The sequence below is a fragment of the Falco biarmicus genome, chromosome 4, assembly GCF_023638135.1.
Source record: "Falco biarmicus isolate bFalBia1 chromosome 4, bFalBia1.pri, whole genome shotgun sequence".
In the NCBI taxonomy this organism is placed as follows: Eukaryota; Metazoa; Chordata; class Aves; order Falconiformes; family Falconidae; genus Falco; species Falco biarmicus.
This window is the reverse complement of record NC_079291.1, coordinates 27,574,806-27,590,231: the sequence shown is the minus strand read 5'-3', so window position 1 is coordinate 27,590,231 and position 15,426 is coordinate 27,574,806. Positions and strand designations below refer to the sequence as shown.

At 39.7% G+C, this 15,426-nt stretch overlaps 1 protein-coding gene across 6 annotated transcripts in view; it reads right to left on the bottom strand.

Annotated features, from left to right (window-relative positions):
* Positions 1–15,426, bottom strand: part of TPK1 (thiamin pyrophosphokinase 1) — a 313,220-nt gene that overhangs the window by 52,486 nt on the left and 245,308 nt on the right. For 3 of the 6 annotated variants that reach the window (XM_056336207.1, XM_056336202.1, XM_056336204.1), the window contains one exon: positions 11,152–11,263. The exons of 1 other annotated variant lie outside the window; for it this stretch is intronic. In XM_056336207.1, the coding sequence (XP_056192182.1) occupies positions 11,152–11,263 (112 nt within the window). Of the gene's footprint in view, positions 1–11,151; positions 11,327–15,426 lie in introns of those variants that run through there. 2 more of the 6 variants (XM_056336203.1, XM_056336201.1) reach the window with 1 other exon arrangement.

The window sequence follows — 15,426 nt, the reverse complement described above, 5'->3', positions numbered from 1 at the left end:
CGCAACAGTGACTAAAATTCTTTTGAGCTGATTTCAGCTGGGACACTAAAGTAATCGTGGAGGCATTAAAAAAGGACACAAGCTAATCTAAAGATTCACAGACAACAATGTTTACTTGAGATATTTGGGATGTAAAACTAATTACCAGCAGGAGAGCTCCCAAAAATCCAAGTCAAGTCTTAAATGGTCCAAGTCTGTTCCAGAACTACCCTAACATAAACACACAGGATAACAAAAGGCAGCAGCAAAGAGAAAGTGGCATGCACCAGCTCTGAGGAACCAACCAACCTTCCTACTGTATATTGCAAATGAGCAATATAAATCTCTACACAAGCTCACAACAGAAAGCTGTCTTTCAGAGTACTGCCAGCATTTGTTGAGTTGCACTTGCCAAAAAACAGTTTACAGGCTTTTGGAATGTTAAAAGGTAAACACAGCAACCCTTCTCATTTTAAAATAAAAAAGGAACAATACTTAATTATAGGAGTACAAGTAAGATTTATGTTGATGTTACTATTTCATACATTCCAGCCCATAACATGATGTGGAAAATTTCCCCTGTTCCCTAGTGAGTGCCTTGCATTGGCTACATACACGGTTTTAATGTGGATTGAAAATGTTGCTTTACATATGGCAGGCAAAGCAAATTTTTAGCACTGTAAAGATAAATAATTCAAATCCACTGTGTAAATTCCCTTTATCCAGAACGTTTTGTTCTCTTACAACTATGCAGACATGTACCATATTCTAATGCTTTTTTCTATTTTAATGAAAACTTTATGATTTTAAAAAAAATCTGGTAGGTATCCAGAACCCTTTTTCCAGAATCCTTGTATGACAAATTTACTCAATGCACGGACCTGACAGCTGTATTGGTAGGAAACCACATCTGTTGAACTACTGGTAAAAAAGCCAGATGCAAGAAATATTTGAAAGTCATTTGTCTTACCATGTATTCTTCATGCTTTGCCCAGACATTCAACAGTAACATCAGGAGGAATTCATGTAAATTACTACAGCCAACCAGCAATACATAAAAAATGTGCAGAGCTAGAAAAGGGAGCTTTATAGCATTGGTGAGTGAGCGAGAAGAGATATTCAAATAGGAACCAGCACTGACAGCTAACCCCGGAGACTGAGATTAAAGTCACTACCACCTTATTTTACATACAGAAAAGACATTTCAGGCATTTCTGAAGGTTATATCTCCTGCTGCAGAGTCTGACTTGTAGTAAGTACTTCTGCACATGTTTAACTTTACACACTAAATAATGCCTTTATGTTGCACAGAACTAGTCACATGTATGCCTAATTCTTCTGATGAATCAGGGGCTTAAGCTACCCTAGTTCAGTGAAGGAAGGGACAGAGGCATCTCCAGATTAACATACTAATATTAAAGTCAACATGTAATTCTCCCATTAATTCTGCAAGCTCAGTATTAAGCTCTAATGTTTTCATAAAACACAAATTATTCAATATACATTGGATGTACAGAGCACAGGATGGCAAAGTGTGTTTACAAGGGTTTTACAATGATTACTTGACTCCATTTGTGTGTACCAGAGTTATTCATAAATTGTGCAGGTCAGCTGAAGCTCATCTTGTTAAAACCTCCTAAATCATATAATACATTGCTTCTATGCTGGACACACTTGACCCAGCCTATATGTGTTTTAGGTAACATTTAAAATATTAAATTATTCTGTCTATTACAGAACAAAATAATGACATAGACAATAAGAAATCAAGGAATAATTAATTATACTTTGAGTGGGAGAGAGGGTTGGCTAAATTTATTGGGATGAAAACTAAAATTTGATATGTGAAATGAATGGAAAACTGACTGTACTTCAGCTTAAACTGACTACCTATAATATCAAATTACATAATTATTATTAAACAAAGATCAGAAATAGAACACCTGTTAAAATCCAGAACGTTAGTGTTTAAGCTACCATCACCCAGTTTCAAACTACATGAAAGAAATACCCTGAAGAACACTGACTCATTCATGCAACAGCTTTCAGCTCTACATTGAGCTTTTAAATGCATAATCCAGATTTATGATATTAAAGCTCTCCATAACTGTGGTTTGCCTTTTTTTTTTTTTATGTTATCAATGCTTCGTAAAATGTAACACCCCCCCGATATTTCTCTTTATAACTTGCTTTTTTTCCCAGTTTGTTTTTATAAGGAAAACAAACCCTATCTTTCTTTCCAACTCCCCTGCTTTAAATCAAGAAGCAAGCTCCTGATGAGTGTTCACGCAGCTGATTAGAAAATTGTCTCATAAACAGCATCATTAAGTGGCATGCCAATCAGCGGTGATACACTGGTATTGCTGGTGCCTGTGTAAATTATAGAGTTATGCCCTACGCTTGGGAAACCTAAATGTACAATTCTGAGATTTCTTGTTGGCAATTAGATTATAAATGCTGTGTTCTAATGTTTAACAGCATGAGAATATATTTATCACGTACTGTATTCACAGAATACAGAAAGGAAAAAAAATTTCTAATTGGAGGAGACTTTCCAAAGAAGCTGTTACAAAGGTACCCCCCAACACTGAAAGCTTATAAAAGAGGAACCTTTTTTTAGTTTTTTCAGCAGTGATGCCATAGGACTGTACAATCTGTGGACTGTAAGATCTCTTGACATGCATTCCTCCTCCATTTATTTGGACCTACTATTTGGTTGATGACATGTATCACCACTCACTTAAAATATACTACAATTTTTTGGAATTGTTTGAAAAGTTTCATTGGTTTTATTGGTATTTTTCTATTAAATATATGGAAAAGCTTCAAAACGTAAGTAACACAGGAAATTCAGCTACCACATGCTGACCTAGACTTGTATTGATACAATGTGACATCCTACATACAGTTATCTGTCAATAATACATGCACTCACATTCACTTGGGTGTAATCCACACAGAAGATGACTCTTAAGAAATGCTAAGGCTGCAAAGTCATGGACTCAAGACCTGTGGGATGCCAGAATGAGAGCTTGCCTGTGAAATTTTAATTCAGGTTCTTTAGCTTTCAACTTTTAATTATACAGTAACATTAACCAAGCAGTCCAGACTTGTTTCAGTAAATGGTATTCTCTTCACTGACACACTTGGAGCCCTGATTCGCCATAGTGCCTTCTGCCTTATTTACTGCACAGATTTAAACTGCATTGAATGCATGCGCATGGAACTCCTCACGGGTTTCTGCCTGTTGCTTATTACAATAGAATTGATAATGGCATTGCACCTGTTAAAATGTTCCAGAGCAAAAGCACAGGCACATCGATGTCAAAAGTAGGTATCCTAAGGATGGTATCACAGCTCTCATTTTGAAGTATCCTGCACTCTACAGGACCGAGGCAGAGCTCTCAGGGACATCAGAGAGCTGAGAGCTCAGCTCCAGTGCTAAGAGAAATGAACAGCTAACTTGCAAGTAGCTAAAGTACTTCCATAGAGTAAAAACTCCAGACAACCGACTGCCTGAACCACAAAAAAATCCCACTTTTCAGCAGTAATTCACCTTATTCCTCCCAGGTATCTCATTTTCTGCAGTGGGAGAGGCTTGTACACATCCACACCTTCAACTATGGCTCCAGATTCATTCCCAGAGAATACACCTGGGACACTGAATGATGCCAGTGTCCTGAATCTATAAGCACAATTACATCCAACAACACTGCTTAACTTTATTTCTCTGTTTCTGGTTTTCCCTAATTTCCCAGACTTGAATTGGTAGCCATAAGAGGACAAGTAAAGAGTTTTTCTTCTTGTTTTTAAATCAAATGCCCAGGCAGATCCTGTGGACAGGTCTGCACCACTTCAGCTGACCAGTCTACTGACAGCAGAAACAAGTTGTTATCCCTGGACAGCAGTGGAAAACAAAGGAGATTGCTAACAGCAGAGAAATAACAAGACTGAGAAATTTTGGTCTCAATTCAATGCTTCAAAAGGGAAGATGTCAACTGGCAGCTTAAACCACCTCTGTTCTCATTTTCTCAATCTCTGCGTTCATATCTTCCCACATTTTGATGTTATCTGCCCTTTCTTCTCCCTCAAACATGTTCCTAATCCCAGATGTGATCTCCACACATCCCAGTTTTGCCACTCTCTCTTTTTTCTTCCCCTTCCTGCTGTTGCCCTGACTCCCCCATGTGGATTTACTGCCCCAAAGAAGCCCCAGCTGCTTCTAGGGCAAGACATGTATTCAACTATCAGAAATCCATATTTTCCAACTCCACTGAAAACAACAGATTTGCTTAGTGGTCTGTAATTGGCATGTACATCTAAAATTAACAGTTCCAGAGCACACTCATTACAGTCCGTTGTTAACGGCTTATTAATTACACATCAGGATGCCATAAATAACTTACAGCCAAACATAACTTTTTAGAATCATACAAGAAAAGTCCCTGACAACATCCACCAGACTTCTGTTCCCTCCAGAACTTCATGTAACATCAAGGAAAAACCCACCTCTTCTTGCCCAGAAACATCTAGAGGCAAAACCTGGAGGAGAGCAGGGCCCCCTCAGATACAACGTGCAAAGTGTTGTATTTCAAAATATCCTATTCAGAATATCAGAGTATTTCAGAAAACTCCTCCACAAAGGAGTCAGTGAATGAAGAATTGAGACACTGTAGAGGGAATATCCAGAACTGTTTGCCATTAAGGTATGGGAATAGATCACTGCAGAGGAAACACTTTCCTTCAGTGTCATGTTTTTGGGGAGAAGAGATCAATCACATACACCAGTATGTACTAAAAAATAAACAGAACTAAATGGTCCACAAACAAATTGGAAAGGAGGAGCCGGTTCCTAACAGTAACGCCTACCTGCTTGTGCGACCCCCCCAAAATCTAAAGAGCACACTTGTTCGTTAGCCGAGTTGACACAGACAAACACATCTCATTTATTATCTCTGGGAGACTCTAGCCAGACGTGACTGATTTGTCCTCCTACTGGTCCTTGCCCTTTTGTGGTTCTGCAGAGATGTTGGGAACTGGCAATAACTCACCACATGCTTCAGAGAGCTTTCTTGTTTTTGGAAATCTCTCGGCAGTGCGACATTTACATTTATTATGGCTGATTCTGGGCATTTAAATATGAAAACAATTAAAGTATATTTGCAAGGGATATGACAAACGAGCATTTGTACTCCAGCCAATTTTTCACTGACTTTCATTCAAGTACACTGTTATGTTTCAGCTTTGCCTCTGCCATTGCCTAAATGAGATGATTTCCCAGTATCCATATGGGCAGGTTGATGGATGAGAATGGCTTTAGGGTTAAAAGTCTTTAGTATAAACTCAAAGATCTCTTTCTTGGAAAAATTCTGCTCCAGCACTCACCGATGGAAACGCAGAGCCCCCACTGAAACCCGCAGAAATACACTGGAGCCCAGCAGCTCTCCGGCTGCCTGCAGCTCTCCCGCCGCCCCAGAAAGGCGCTTTGCCTTTACGACTCATATCCTTCAGTAGCATCAGGTTGCTTTTGATTTTCATGCGACTTTTGGATCCTCACCAATCTACTGCCACCGGAGAGATGAGGATCATCTGCGCTGAAGCCGGGCTGAAGCAGAGCACCTGTTTTCTCACACCTCCAGGTTACATTCACACTGGCAGAAGCAGGGGCTGAAGGAACATAGGGGACGAAAGGGAAAGAGCAGCGTTTGGCTCTCTTGACAACCCTCTCACCTCCGTGTTAATAACGGAATTAGTTCCCATGGTTGCAGTGTGCCATGGCAATGTAGCCAGACATAAGTAAGTGCCTCCAGTTTACTTCAGTAATTACTTAGGTTGTGGAGAGCCATCCGCTCTGTGCACAGCTGTGCTGGAGAAGTCTCTCTGAGATTTTTTTTATTCTACCCCTTCCTGGCAATTACTGCCTACTACTGCTGTATGGAAGGATCATACACACGCTCCCTGTGTGCCATTAAAGACGGCCATCCAGCTGGGCTGGACTTGTTGCTGGACGTGGTTTGAGCTAGTTCAGAACGAAGGTGCTCACATGAATCTTCCCCTAAGTGGAGTCCTGCAGCAGTAACGCTGCCCCAGCAGTGTGATCTGGAAGAGTGTATCTGTTTATCACCTTAAAGCAGCCTTTTCAAACTGAATGCCAGGACCCTGCTACCTTGCTAAAGAGGAGCTGGAACCAAATCTCCCTCCCGCTAATTCCAAACATTCCTTGTGATATGTGGAAATGGATTGAACGTGTGACCTCAAAGCCCCGTTTCAAGCCCCTTTACAAAGTCTGACTGAGTTTTCAAGCTGCTATTCTGGAAAAAATGCAAATACAGCTTTAGGGGCCCAGCACAACCGAGCTCGATGTTCATCAGCCCTTTAATGTACGCCAAATAGTCTTTTTGCTTCAAAATCATTTCATGCAATGCTAAGCAATGGCCTCGTTGCTTTTGCTGACTTGCAGTAAACCAGTGGGATGCCAGGCTGCCACCATCAGAACATCTGCTTTATTGGAAAAGAATTTCAGCAGGCCTTGCCTTGTAATAAATGATGTGACCCTGGAAGGCAGACAGCAGCACTCCCGCAGGCAAACAGCTCGCAAAAGGTCAAAATCACCCAAAGCTTTGGGAGCAGCAGCAGCATTTCTGTCACCCTGCCCTACCCAGGGTCTAAGAGCCATAATGAATAAGGGAAAAACTACATCACTGCAGCTCTGAAGATAGATCCCAGCTTGGATCTATCATAGATTGGAAGTCTTCTACCAGTGAGAAACACGAGAACGGATGGAAGGAGAGGAAAGCAGAGGGGAGGGGAATCCAGCTATGAAGCTTGTTACTCTGCCACTGAAAACAGAGCTACTCCTGGGAGCACCACCTAGCTTGCCTCAGTCAGAACGAACTGGAGCAGCAAAATGTGCTATAAAAATTACTTCAGTTATGAAACAGGTGACAGAGTGCTTATACAAACAGCTTCACTAGCACAGATACCTGTCTGCCTCAATTTACAGCCTTCCCCAGAAAAGTTCCTCACCCTCTGACTTTTTTTTAAGCAGTTATTCATTTTCTTTTGTCTTTCAGACTCTGAATTCTCCTAAAACATAAAACTCCGTTGCTTTTGTAATCTTTTGTTCCATTCACAACATCAACAAAACCCCAATGAAGTAAAACAGTGCAAACATTTCAATGTTGCTAACAATGTAAACAGCATCAAAAAGATTTTGGATCCTGTTTATCTACCTCTGAAGTTAGTAGTCAGTGGATGCTCCGCTGCTACAGTTAAAGGTCTTGCTCCTGTTGTTGTTGTTATTGCTATTGCCTTTTGAAGTGAAATGACAGTGGAGCTCTTTTGAATGGTAGCATTTTACAGCAATTTAACTTCCTGCCTAAAGCAGCAAATTTGCATGAAAATTATCTGGAAAGTACAATCACACACACACACACAGAGTTTTTATATATATTTGCCAGCATTTTCAGGACAGGTATGACATACAGCACATCAAAGGCCATAGGGATGAAGAGTAAATTAGTTGGCAAGTTTATTTTCTACAGCAATTTCCTAGAAAAGGAACCATTTGCTACAAAAGCCTACCATTACCTTCCAACCTCTTCTTCGATGAGCAGTGCAGCTAATTTCTACCGTCATTCTTATTCATCTTCCATGAAAGCACCACTGAAGACCTAATGAAGAGTGCTGGGTAATTCTGGCATTATTGGATTTTTCGTTATTTATTTATTAGACACGAGAGCTGTTATCAACAAGCAGCCAGGTGAGTCAAATCAGATAAAGCATTATCTGATTCCTGTGCTGTAAATCAGATTTTAATAGAGAAAAGATCTGTATCCCTTTGGGAGTGGAAAGAATATGTTTATAATGTGTTCCGAATGTGTGCTACACAATAGCAAGTATGGATAAGAAGTATTTTCGCTAATCAGTTTTCCACTTTCTTCTCCAAGTTCTTTCACCCATAAGATGAGAACTAAAATAAATGAAAGTTCCATTTTTGCCAAGTGGTAGCAAATAATTAAGATAAGATAAGCATGCATAAAATTATGCATAGATGTTGCATCCTCACACAGGCACACAAGAAGTCTGAATTCTGCACTATTAAAAATATAATCAAGACATCATTTCTCTGCTGGCAGAGTAATTTACAAATCTCAAATTTGCCTAGATTGGACATTGAAATGAGATCTTTGATAGCCTACTCTCAACCCTGACACAGCTTCTGTCTTAGGTATTTATACTTGTCTTTTTCTAGCAGAAGCTATGAAGTCTTATGACAGCACCTGTAGGTTAGACACAGATAACATTTGACTATTCCTTGAAGGTTTTGAAAATTTTAATCATGAGAGTAATCTGGATATGCTCAGACAGAAATAGGTGTTAAACACTAAAAACCTTGATGCGAAGCCAGCTCTTTCTTGTACTGCAGTGTTACTTCAATTTTGAGTGCTGGAAATTATTGTTTGCAAAAATGAGGGTTCTCCTCTCACCTAATGCATCATGTTTGGCTGTTAAGACAATACTGAAATTCTGGAATTAGTTTACTGCCCATCTATTTTAAAAAAATATATACTTTGAGGCCTGAAAAATTACTTTTTAAAAACAAACTTGTTGGGTCATACCCAATTAATTCCATAACAAACTGGAGAAAGAGGTTTATCATATTATGTTTGGATTAAAAATTCAATTTCTTTTATGAGTTACACATGAAAATGAATTTATAACCAAACCGTTTTATTCACTGAGCCTTTTGAAGGTGTGTGCTTAGAGTCCCATTAACAAATGAACAGGGAACGTTCTGCCACTGCCAACTGTCAGCAGCAATTCTAACATCCACGTCACACCAGTATCTTATTCTCTTTTCCTCCCAGGTGACCCTTTGCTTCTCCAACGCAGTTTACAGGAGAACTAACATTTTTAAAAGTAATGGCAAAACTGCAGGCAGCACAGAAGTCATTAATACAATGAAAGCTAGTATCACCCTTAGGTTATCAGAATGTAAGGCTTATTAATTAAGGAAAAAATCCCTTTTCCTTTTTGTTGGCTGCAACTACACTGATTTGTTTTATCAGTATCTGAACAATAACCTGATTCAATATCTGTACTTGGATGAGTAAAGGTTAGCTCTAATCACCTGGGCACAAGAGCAGTTTCAAGCTGGAATGCTTCCCACCTTCAAGGAAGACTATAATTTTTGTTTTCATGTATCTGTGATGACAATGCAGTGAAATAAATGAAGGAAATATGATCTGTGAGAAACATGAATACTGAGACTGAAAGTATCGCCTGTAATGGGGTGCAGCGTACACATCACTAAGGAAAACGCTGTAAAGGTCTGAGGTTTCCTCTCGGAAATAGCAACAAGGACTGGGAGAAGCTGAGATGGTGGTGTCATGTTAACATGAAACAAGTAGGAGACAGTCACTTAAACACCTTTTTGTTCCCCAGAAAAAGAAAAAAAAAAACAACCAAAAAACCAAAACAAGACTGAATTAAGCGTAGGAAAAATCCCAGTAGGTCCATATCTAGCTATGCCTCTAAGTAACCTGAAGAAGTTTATTTCAGCACTAGAATGAAAAACATGGAAGAAACGGTTATCTCAACCCAATCCTAGATACAAACTTACTATTTGCTGCCATTGCACCTCCCTGGCACAGGTAGACTAGTACCCCCTTCCTCCTCAGCCTCAGCGGGCGGGTAATCATAACTTAGCAGCAACAAAGCCATGTCATTTGCGGAAGCAGACAGACTACCTTTAAAATTACCATCTTTCTAACGAGCACCTTGTAAATCTGATGAAATTTATGTTATTAAACTCAAAAAAGATTCTGATGTATTTGAAAAATAACTTCTTAAACTAATAACCAAAACCACCAGAAAGGACCGAAACCTTATAGTGTCCACCGCATTTTGAGCCACACAATAGCCTCTTGCAGAGTGACACAGGCTTCAGAGGTGCTCCCTTCAGTACCATGAGGCTGGTTTGATCTTCATTCACCTCCCTCTGAAGGGTACAATGTTTACTGAGAAATGAGAAGTCCCTCAGTGCAATGGGCCGCAAAATTTGCTGCACAACAGGAGATGAGCAGATGAAGATTCAATACCTTATTTGTCAACTGTACTTATAAGTACAAATGAAAATATTTGACTCTTTTTCACATTAAGAGAATGTCTGTTGTACGATACATTCAGCTCTTGCAATTCAGTTTAAAAGGATGAAAACATCACTAGCCAGACAGCTCCTGAAATCAATGCCATATTTATAACTTTTATCATTAGTGAGCTGCTAATGCCTACTATCTCCTTAACTGCACATGCTCAAACCCTCTGTGGAACCAGACACTCCCTAGACCAGCACACGTGCTGCCGGCCGGCACAGTGGGTCAGCCTCACATTAATCCCTATCCAAGGAAGGCAGCGCAGTGCAAACTGTGAGCACCACGTGCCCTTCCTACATGGGCAGGCTCCAAAGCCTGGCCATGTATGTCCGACTGCAACACCAGAGCCTCTCAGTCACTGCTCTGCGTCCATTAAGTTTTAATGAATATTTATCTAAAATATCCCGTTATTTTCCTGATTAAATACATCCTGAATGACTCAGTGTGGGAGGAGGGGGCCGGAGGGTGAAGGGTGTTTCAATTTTTTTTGGTCAAGAAACCTCCTTTCTCTACAGATACATGTCTCTGTTCTAGATCACATGCACCTTTTCCCACTTTAAAATAAGGAAAAGATCTATTCCTTCAGAGTCGACAGACAATATATGCGAAGCAGTTCAGGGGAAGTGAGGCAGCTTTAATAATCTGTATCACATTATTATTTGTCTGTTGTAACTTTATGGCTTATAACCAGGAGTTTAGGGACTCGCAGATTCCCCTCCCTGGAGGGCAATGTATCATGATCGTAATGTATCATGACCTCAACAAATGTTCTATTTAAACAGCACAATGACTCCCAAATGGAAAACACATTTCTGCCTGCGATATCTCAGGTTTAAATGTATTTCTCTTCTTTTTTTTTTAAATAAAAATTCATTTCTGGAAAAAAGTGGCCTGGCAGGGATTCAATGGCATGCTCCACCTTCGAACATGTATGGCCCTTCAGCACTGGTGAGGCTGGTGCCAACGCGCGGTTGGCGTGATGACAAACCCACCACCCCAGGGGTGTCAGACTTACTGAGGTTCCACCTGAGGCCCGTCGTGGTGACGCTCTCGCAGGAGTTCCCAATGGGGATAAGGCCACACCAGGCACCTTCCAGTCCCGTGTCCACACGCAGCTTGTGCTTGCCCTGCAAGGCAGAAGGGGCTCGAGTCAGTGCTCGCCAGGCACCTGGCCAGCACTTGCCACAGACCTGGCAGATAAACCAGAAAGTACTTAGATGGAGATGGGTCCAGAACATCCCCAAAAAGCTCAGGAATACTTGGCTGCAGGAATTCAGATTGTTGATGTTTACAGAGGGAGAAGGGACATGTGCTTGGGTTCCAGACCTCATGGCTTTCGAAAAGGTTGTTTCTGGGCTTTTCGAAGCAGGATCTGGCTTTACTCATTCTTCCCTGGCAGTTTTTGAAGAGGCACTTCTGTCAAAGCTAGGCTTTTTAGTGCTGTGAAATCCAGGCGGCCTGACCCATCCATTCACCTTTTTCCTCACCTAAACATCTGTGTTTCACTTCCTAAACTATACTAGTCAAAGCACCACCAAAATGCCTTCATTATTTTGACATCTGTAAAATTTCATGTACTTCTCCAGGCATGTACTCTTCCCAGAACGAAGAATACATGCAGAAATTTAACGAGGTGCTAGAGAAATGAACTTAAATATTTAGAGTAATCTGCTTACACTAAGTAGGAACAACAAAGTGAAATTAAAACACATTTTTTGCACATCTAAGATAAATTCATCTTGTAACTATCCAGTTCATGGGATACAGGAGAAGCTCTTAGTTAGTACTTATAGGCACTGTGTGAACATCTTGCCAGTTACCAGCATATGAACAGTTGCACGGAAGAGTAGAGGTGGAAATCTTTTACAGAACAGGGGAAAAAGGAAAAAAAAAAAAGCAGCTGAATGTTAAAAGTTCTGGCACAATCTGTGTTCTAAGAAACTAAGAAAGTGTTTATGAAAAATAGCTACAAGAAAACAGCAAATGCAAAACAGTGACAAGATCAGTGGAAAAAATCATCCTCTTGTCTCTTCTATATAGGTAATTTTTTCTTTCAAACAAGCACAGGTTTCATCTGGGGAAAGGTTAGGATTCTTTGAAACGGAGGGTTCTTTGGGGTTTTATTCTCTTGTGGATGCACAGGCAAGTTAAACCCTCCAGCATATCTTTCACATACAAACTCTTTGTCACTATAAATAAAATCAGATATGCCCACTTACTAATCTACCAAAATAAAAGGACTGTCTGAAACCCAATGAGTATTCAGTGAGTACTTCGTTAAGCAAGAAACCAAGGTTTTATACTAAAGGAAAAAAGAACAGTTGAACCATAAAACTCAGGTAAATGTCCCAAGCAGCGAAAAGACTTTCTCACAAATTTTCTTTGTGGAATGTATTTAAGTTTTTTTCTTATGTCCTGTCCTCTCACACGCTCATTCCAAATCCCCTGGCAAATACAAAGTTACTAGTTAGAAAGTCAAAACTGGAGAGAAAACATGTTATTGCTGAGATGTTAACGACTGAGGCGTTCGACAGCTTCTCCTGTTAATGCCAAATGCATTATGAAGAAACAACTTCAATACATGTCATGCTCTCAGTTAACAAATGAACCTTGGAAAAGCTGTCAATTAAGGAGTATCAGATTGCATAGCTTAAGCCTGTTTGATTGCAGAGCAACAAGAAAACCAATCCAATACCATCTATCTTCTCAGGGTGTCCAGCTTCATGTGGTAATGAGCCCCGTATTTCCATAGTGGTTGTGAACGCTTGCATGCCACATTCAGAGGTGTAACCAATTCAGCCTTGATAACCTTTTAATTATGCAATATGCCACACTACTCCTCTCTCACAGTACAGAGGGGAGCAGGAAAGGGAGAGGAGAGCTGCAAGTACAAGCTCTCTCGTTATGCGATTGCAGATATTGTCTATAATGAAGCTGATGATGAAGGAGAGAACGAAGGGGCGGAACTGGTTGTTCCTAATGAATGTGCATATTGCTGCTCAGAGCTGCTTGAGGAGAGCACCAAACACACCGCGTTTATCAGTTAGTAAAGGAATATGAAAAAGAGAGATAAAAGTAACTGGCCCGACAGAGAACCTCATTAAGTCCTGTATTCTCAAAAACTGTGCCTATCCACTGGTAGGTTTGCATTGCCTATTGCATGACATTCTGGTCCAGCTTACAGATAGGGATGTGATTCAATAGAAATGTATGCAGAAAGCTGTCTTTCTGTGATCATGAAATAAATCTTGAAAACAAAAGATGCCACTACTAGAGGCTCGCTAATATCCAGGATTTTATCATGAGTCTTTTCATGCCTGATACTTCCCTGACATCCCAGTTCACACATCCCAGTGATTATGTGAGAATCTTGACTCTTCCCTGCAAGGACATTTTCTAGCCCTCAGTTGTTAAGAGAAATTTCAAACCAGGAGCCCAAAGGGCTAAACTCACAGCAGCAAATAAACTGGAATTAAAATATTAAAAGGTAAATTAATTTTTAAAAAAACCCTCTCAGCTGTTAAGCCAACCTCATGGCTTAGAGATGGTTCACTGATATTACACAAGACCATTTTTAAGACTTTAACTAAATCAGTAAGGGATCTTAATATTTTTGGGGACAGTGGGAAAAGGGAAATGATCATTGGGAAAAAACAAACAACCCCCCCAAATATTCCATTAATTTTTGCAAAAAACCATGAATCAGCCAAGGCTATTGTAAAGTACAGCTCTAAATTCAAAGCACTGAGTCTGCCACGGGGGAGATTTGGTGCCCAGGCTTATCTTCAAATTTTTGAGTACAGATCTTTCAACCAAGCAAGATGGAACTGCTATTTGCAGGAGGAAGGGAGGATCAGAGCTTGTAATTTGCAAATACAAGTAATAATTTGTTCTATTTAAGTTTCTGTGATTAAAGGAACAATTATATACTGGCACTTAAAATACGAAACTGTTCTCAGTTTCTGCAGAACTCTTAGTTCCAAAATTAGGATTAAAAAGAAAACCAAAGCTTGACCAAATAAATCCCTCTTCCTTAAATTTTTTGTCTTTGTAGGAGGCAACTGAAATATTTTCACATTTAACTTAAGAATCAAGTATTACCATGTTTGAATGATACTGGTGATAAAATAATGGCAAATAATACAGCTGCATTGATTTTTATCTTATTAAGTCAGTTTTGAAAAACATTGATCAATCTTCAGCATTGATTTTTTTTCTTCATTTTTGTCTCTGATGCTGGGAAATAAGATCAATTTCTAAGTTCAGCAATAAGAAGAAAATGTCAGAAGATATTTTTAAGAATGCTTCTCCCATATATGTTACACCTTTCCTTTTGATTCTAACCTTGTGTTATAAGAAAGCATTTAAGCACTAGTGGTTAAATATACACCCACTCCAACACTGGTCCTGCCGAGGAGAGCCCTAAAGACACAGCTGTTCTCTGTCACATCTCCTAACTGAAAGGATTAGAAGTCTGACTGTCAGGAACTTGTGTAACTAACCCTATTCGAGGTTGTAAGGTGCTAAAATCCTTAGTAAAAAATTTGCAAGCTGAAAAGCATATAAGCAGTGTCAAGGTAAAAGTGATAGCATCTTATGCATGCACAATATAGAGAAAATTACTTCTTCGAGTACTCTAAAATAGATACAAAGCGACAAAATGTTACGAAAAAGGGAGAGAAGGGGGACTGATCTCCCGTACTGAATTCTAAAGCGATCTGAAGTAGGGAAACGTGGAAGCTGGCAGGCTGGAACCGGACACAGAGGAGAGGCACAAAGTCAGTTAACAAGATGCTGGGAAGGAATAAGGAATTAAAATTAAGCTTTAAAAAAAACAAATTAAGAAAGGTATAATAAGCAGATCTTAGAAACTGCTGAAGGACTAGGACATGTGAAAGGTAACAGGGAAGGAAAAGGAATTACTTACAGGATTAGAGGACAAAGCAACCTTATTTCAATTTTCTGGCTCCCCTGACAGGGTTGTCCATTATAAATAAAATTACTGAATAACTCCTAGAAGTCACAGATTTTCTAAATGGTATTCTTTCACCTGTGCTTGTTGTGAGATCTGGAGCTACAGAAAAATAGGATTTCTTGAGATATGGCCAACTGCTCTGTGGTACCCCCTCCATCAGCTAGATCTTGTTTTCTGCAATACTGTGATAAAACATCTTTTTATATCAGCTTTGTTTCAGTGATCACTCCATAGATGGCAGCACACACTTGAAAACAACAGCAGCAGTGAAAAACTAAATACAGATGTCATAGTTACCCACAAAAAAGGCAAAAC